This window comes from Ambystoma mexicanum, chromosome 8, assembly GCF_040938575.1.
Source record: "Ambystoma mexicanum isolate Mex_15411 chromosome 8, UKY_AmexF1_1, whole genome shotgun sequence".
NCBI lineage: Eukaryota > Metazoa > Chordata > Amphibia > Caudata > Ambystomatidae > Ambystoma > Ambystoma mexicanum.
In genome coordinates, this window is record NC_090929.1 from 1170581809 (window position 1) to 1170588322 (window position 6514).

At 47.3% G+C, this 6514-nt stretch overlaps 1 protein-coding gene across 1 annotated transcript; it reads right to left on the reverse strand.

Annotated features, from left to right (window-relative positions):
- Positions 1 to 474: 474 nt before the first annotated feature.
- Positions 475 to 1461, reverse strand: LOC138473349 (uncharacterized). The gene has a single exon (XM_069612027.1). It carries the CDS (start codon positions 1459 to 1461, stop codon positions 475 to 477), a length of 987 nt encoding a protein of 328 aa, XP_069468128.1.
- Between the last annotated feature and the right edge of the window lie 5053 nt (positions 1462 to 6514).

Genomic DNA, 6514 nt, shown 5'->3' on the forward strand with positions numbered 1-6514 from the left:
CGATAGTGCCTGATCTATCGCGTCCTCCATTTTTTCTATGTAGGCGGTAGGCTCTATGCTTGCGGGGTTCCAGTAGGTGTTTGCTACGATTAAGGTGACTTTCTCGTAGGCGTTTTTAACGGTACTCCAACGGCTCCATGCCGCCTTAACCATCAGAATCATTTGGTTGCTGATCAATGTTTCTTCTAGTTTGATCCCTGAGTCTTTTTTAGACGCAATCAATAAGCCCGACGAAGGTCTTCCTCGACATCCTTGTTTGGCCGGTGCAAGGATGACTTCGAACCCCCCTATTGCAGGGGTTTCAGTCAGCCAGGACTCTTGGAGGCATAAAAGGTCATATGACCCCAGGTCCATGTCTTTTGGAGACAGTAGATGGATGTGTCCTCTCGTGTTCAATGAGCACATTTTTAGTTCGCACTTTAAGGGGGTCGCGCGATGTCTGTCATGTAGAATGTGCTCATCTCTCGCGAGTTGCTATGTTTGCTTTTTTTCCCTCAGAATTTTGGGCAGCCAGGACCATATGCCTTTCGTGGGTTCACATCTTTTTTGTGGAAAATTTTCTGTTGAAAGTTTGGCTGTTATTTCTGGAATTGCCTTGGCTTTATTAAGTTTTTTTGTATCCTCGGTTTTTGTGAAACTTTCATAATTTTTGTTTTCTTTCGAGGCTTGTCGATTTTCCCTCAGTTTCTCTTCAACTTCCCGGGCTCTTGCTCTGTCCTTGTTTTTCTCAGGCGATTTGTTGCGACCGGTTCTTCCTAAGGCACTTTTTGGGTGTCTGTCTACTTGCTTTCTGCTGGGCGTAATACGCCTTTTGTTTTCAGCCTCCCTTTTATTGTCTTCTTTGCTTTTGGTTGATTGCACTTTGACTTCGTAGCCCATTTCGTCCAGCTCTTCACTACAGTCGAGGATCAGGTTTTTCAACGTTGTTGATGTTACGTAGAGTACCGTTTTTGCTTTTGCATTTACATGGCTTGGCTCTACTACAAGCAGATCTTCTGATTTTATTTGATTCAGCTTTCGAATGTATTTAAACAGTGTTAGCACTGAGTTTCGGTTCAAGATTATTTCGTCTCTGTTTTCTTTCACTTGTGTTAGTTTTATACGCCGTTTAGCTTTGTCCACTTTATTCGGTTTTAGGTTATATTTCTGTGTTCTGGATCTATACCGAAAGATCATTTCTCCTTTGTCTTGTGGCGGGCTGAGTCGTTTTTCAGTGTTGATTTTGTTGTGGGCATTCGTGGATTGAGAACGCGGTCTGCCTGGTGTTATGTTTCTAGACGGCTTTCTTTTGTGTTTTTGTTCGTTCCGTCTACCTTCTGATCTCCTTCTTGATTTACCGCGTTCACCCTCTTTCTGTCTGGAGGAGTTGTATCTGTGTTCTTTTTTCCAATTTCCTGAGGTTTGATTGTCTCTGGGTCTCGATTTCGACCTTTCGTTTTCTTTTTTTGTTTCTTTCTGCATCTTTTTTGGCTTTGTCTGTCTATCTATATCAATTGGATGGCGCCCTTGTTCTTTATATTCTTCGCGTTTTCCCTAGAATTTTTTGCTGCTTTTTCTCCAGTCACTTCTTTGTTTCTTCTTGTGAATTCTGTATTTTCCTTTTCTTTGTGAGATTGTGAAGTTGATGCTTCACTGGAGCAATGTGCAGCTAGACTCGTAGGTGAGTTTTCTGCCAGATGTTGGCTCAGATTCATCAATTCTTCGCCTTCGATGCGATCAATTGTTGATGGGGATAGGGTAAAGGTTCTTTTTTCTGGCGTTTCAATTGTTGACGGCGATAGGCTGATGGTTCTTTTTTCTGATGTTTCAGGGTTTTTTGTTTGCCTCGACTCTATTTCTTTGCCTTTCATTTGTGATTTTTCCTTGTGTTTTACTGGTCGTGTGAAAAGTTGAAAAATACCTTCTGCAGTTTGGTTTCCAGTTGAGGGTTGTCTAGGTGGTGGTCTCTTTGTTGATTGGTTCTCAGTTTGTTTTAAATTCGCCTCTTTATTTGCACCCTCTGTTGGTGGATTATTTGTTGTATGGCCTGTAGTAGCTATGGTTTGAGTCCCCCTGGTTTTACTCACCGGTCTTTGTTCTTTGTCTTCATACTGCTCTTTTTGTCGTGAAGACGAACTCTCGTCGTTTATTATAACTGTGCTTGATTTTCTGGCTTCCAAAGCCATGACATATGCTTCTAAGAAGATAACTTTGCTGTGGATCATCGCTTGGATGCTTGTGTGGTCTTTCAAGGAGTCAGCAATAGTTTCATAAGGTTTCATGAATGGGGCCAATGCGATGTTCACTGATGACATGATTGACAGTAAGTCCATTTTTCTTTTATTTGAGGAATCCGTCGGGCTGGTCGAATGATGTGGCGAGGTTCTTCTTAAGGGGGATTCAGTTAACATTGTTGTCTGATTTGTCCAGCTGCCTCGAATTGGCCTTGTTGTTTCTAATGAGGCTCTTCCTTTTCGATTTTTGTCGATGTGGTAACTTCGATTGTCATTTCCCCCCATGTTCAAGTTTTGGTTGATTAGGGGTCTCGTAAGGTTTTCTTGGTTTAGTTCATCTAAGTCTGCTGTGGATGGCCTTCCTATTGTCATGTTTTCATTTTGGGCTTTGGAGAGCCCTGCTTGGTTGAGTTTTTCTGGCACCAGCATTTTGTTTGGGTTTTTGTGAACTTTGTCTCTATCTGTTCCTGTGAAGTTGTCAACATTCAAGGCTGTACCCTCTGGGAGTGAGGGTGTTGCCGGATTTAGCTTGCAGGAGCCTTCCTTTATTTCTGTTGTTAAATCCATTGGGCCTTTCGGCTCAACTATAATGAGGCTCTCCTCTTGGATGGTGTGGGGGTTTTCTTTGTGCTCGGACGTGACAGTCCCCATTTCTCACTCTTTGCCCGGATTTCTCTTCAATTCCCCCTTCTCTATGACTTTTGTCGGCTTCAGATTTTGCTGGCCTCTTGGTGAGTTCGTGGGAATCTTTTGGGGTAACATCGGGCACGGTGATTCCCCCTCAGGCCCCACTTTGTCACTCAGCTGTCCTTGTGCCTTATTACTTTCTCCTGGGGTCCGTCTTTTACTATGTGGCCGGTTATCACTGACATAGTGCTCAACTCTGCGTAGTTTTGCTACCGGCAAGCAGTCGTTTAAAGCTTCCAGTATTTCAAGATCTGTAAGTTCCCTCTGTGGGTACTCTTTTGTTGCTTTTTGTCTAATGTTTGCGTAAAAGTAATCCTTTATTGAGTTTTTAAGTGCCCCTCCTTCTCCTCTCTGTGGGTCGTTTTCATTTGTTTTGACCATCAATTGGTCAGGTGTTTTTTGTTGCTGTTTGAGCTTCTGGGGCATTTTTTTCGTTCTGCTGCTGATCTTGTTTTTCGTTGTTTTACGGTTCTTGAGTTTCTTGAGAGGCAAGGAACTTGTTCTCTGTCTTTTCTTTTTGTTGGGGTTTGATGGCCCTTGTACATTGATTTTTTCTGAGACCCAACTGGTCTCTGCACTTTCCTCCGCCTCTTTGTGAATGAGAGCCACCACTTTCACTTTCCTTTCCGCTAGTGAACACGTCGGTGATACTCCTGTGGTGTGCAACTCTCTATCGGGCTCCTCCTGCCCGTTCTCCTCAGGTGGGGTGCCCGCCACCTCCTCCGGTTCTGCCTCTCCTGAGGCAGTCGTACCATCCATCTCTTTTCCCCTCCCTCCCTCAGCAACTTCCACGCCCGGCAGCCCTCCTCCGAGAGCTCCCGCCGTGGGGCGGGGAGCGCCCTGCGGTGCTCCGCGGGGGGAGGGAGGTATGGGGGGCTGCGCCGGACCGGCGAGCCTAGCTCCCACTCCGAGGCTCGCTCTCCCGGCGGCTCCGACCTCCTTACCCGTGTCTTCCCTCTCCGTCGGCCCCTCCTCGCCGTCCCACGTGGACCGCGGTCCCCCTTCGAGGGCCGCCTCCGCGGGGTCCCGCTCAACCGCGGCGGCTCGGAGTGGCGACAGGGTGTCTTTCCGGCCAGCCGAGGCCTCGACTGTCTTGATTTCCAGGCTCTTTGCCCATAAATCATCAGTTGCTCCTCCAGTTAAGGATGGTCGTTCCTGGGGGTCGTGTTGGTCTGATTTGGGGTCTTCTAAGACTGGAGGCCGGAAGACTTTGCTTTCGGTTGGTTGTACCTTTATGGTGTTCGCTGGCTCTTGCTGGAACATCGGTTTTGGGGAGCCCATTTGAGGCAGTGTCGCTAGGTAATCCTTGGATATTGATGTTTGTTGTTGTTTTTGACTCTGCTGTTTCTGGCATAGTTTGGCGCTCCTCAGGCGTCTACCCTCTTCTTCCATTTCTTCCTCTCTCGGAGGGTCATTCTGCTCTGGGTTCATGACAATTTCCCGCATTTCTCTGTTTGCCCTTGCAGCCCTGGCAGTCATGACTGCAGGACTGCCACTCTCCGTCCACTCCGCGTCCGCTCCGCGGATAGAAGGGGTTTATGTAAGGGTCCTCCCCCACGCTGAAAACAGTAGAAACGGGCAACAGACTCTCCTGCAGGACTGCCACTCTCCGTCCACTCCGCGTCCGCTCCGCGGATAGAAGGGGTTTATGTAAGGGTCCTCCCCCACGCTGAAAACAGTAGAAACGGGCAACAGACTCTCCTGCAGGACTGCCACTCTCCGTCCACTCCGCGTCTGCTCCGCGGATAGAAGGGGTTTATGTAAGGGTCCTCCCCCACGCTGAAAACAGTAGAAACGGGCAACAGACTCTCCTGCAGGACTGCCACTCTCCGTCCACTCCGCGTCTGCTCCGCGGATAGAAGGGGTTTATGTAAGGGTCCTCCCCCACGCTGAAAACAGTAGAAACGGGCAACAGGCTCTCCTGCAGGACTGCCACTCTCCGTCCACTCCGCGTCCGCTCCGCGGATAGAAGGGGTTTATGTAAGGGTCCTCCCCCACGCTGAAAACAGTAGACACGAGCAACAGACTCTCCTGCAGGACTGCCACTCTCCGTCCACTCCGCGTCCGCTCCGCGGATAGAAGGGGTTTATGTAAGGGTCCTCCCCCACGCTGAAAACAGTAGAAACGGGCAACAGGCTCTCCTGCAGGACTGCCACTCTCCGTCCACTCTTTTGATTTTACTGGTGGATAGTTTTTCCTTATACCTATGTGAGTGGGAACCTTTTTCCATACTCACAGAATCTTTTACTCTTTTTATGGTTTTCATTTTTAAGACTCTCTATAGTATCGTTTAAAGTTTATCCTCTTTGACAACTTTTTGGCAATAAGTGCCTATTGTTGCTGGGTTGCTTTAGGGGCTCCCCTTTTAATTTTCACTGGCTAACCTTGTGAGAATTACAGTTCCCAAGGGTAGAAAGTATCTTTGGATCCTTTTTACATTTTATTAAGTGAGACCAACACCCCCACACTTTATGTGGATTGCCAGAGAGATACAGAGTATCCCCTTTCTCATTTTAAATGTAACATTAATGTTATAAGAACCAACTTACCTTTAATGGTTGGTGGCATTAAACCTTTGTATTAATACAGTGTACCTTTACCACAGGCTGTTTGCACAGCCCCGTTAAAGGCACCCATGGGTGCTCATTTTACCAAACTGGCCCCAGTCTTGTTTTTTCACCAGTTTAGCGTTCCTTTTCCTTTCTTGTTCCTTCCCCTGACATCCAGGGCATGACATTCCTTTGTGTGATTTTCATCTTCGACAGGATTCCTGTGGAGTCACCATCCAGGATCCAGAGTGCCTGTGAAGGCAGGAAGTGAGGGAGGAGTTCAAAACTCTGCAGCCATTTGTCTTCCAGCCTGAGTGCGAGATTCCAGTTCAAACTGGGAGGCTGGCTTTCCGGAAAGGATTGCCAATCCCCAAGTTTGAATGTTGCAAGGCTGTTTAATTAGCGGGGTTCCTGCATAAAAGTATGAAGCTGACAGCTGAAGAAGTAGCCGACCACTGGAACCAGAACCCAAGAGGAAGATGAAGAATTTGTGACTGAAACCATTTCCAGCGACTGGAGAGCCTGCTGTGTAGCCATAGCCTGTTGTAGCCCTTCCTTCCAATCGACCTGCAGACTCCCAAAATGATGACCCTGAAACAGAGCCTGACAAGTCTCACTAGACTTAAGAAGACCTGCATTTTTAGCCATCCCATGCCATGCTGTGACCTTTTGTGGCTGCAATACCCTAATATCCTCAGACCTCAAGCTATTGAGTGGTTCACAGTCTTCCAAATTCCGAATCTCGATAAAACTTGGTGGACATCCTACTGGATCGCCAGAGGCATGATTCCAGGCTGAAAAGTCCCCTCATCATTGTGCTGGTCCTTGCAAATGATGAGAATCGACTGGATATTTTTCTGTCTTGGTCTGTGCTCCAAATAAAGGTGCCAAATCCACAGAGCCACATCTACCTGTGAGGAAAACCTTGCCAAGAGCCTTCCCTGTGATCCTTGATGCAAATGTCCTTCAAGTGTCCTGTCTTCTGTCTTCTTGATGAAGGAATTAAATGACCGGGCTGTTGGCTGCTGATCCCAAATTCCTCCTGGTGGAAAATCTTCTTCTGTC

What these genes read in the sequence shown, in the direction of transcription:
- LOC138473349 (XM_069612027.1), bottom strand. Translation starts at nt 1,461, where the DNA reads ATGCAGAAAGAAACAAAAAAAGAAAACGAAAGGTCGAAATCGAGACCC.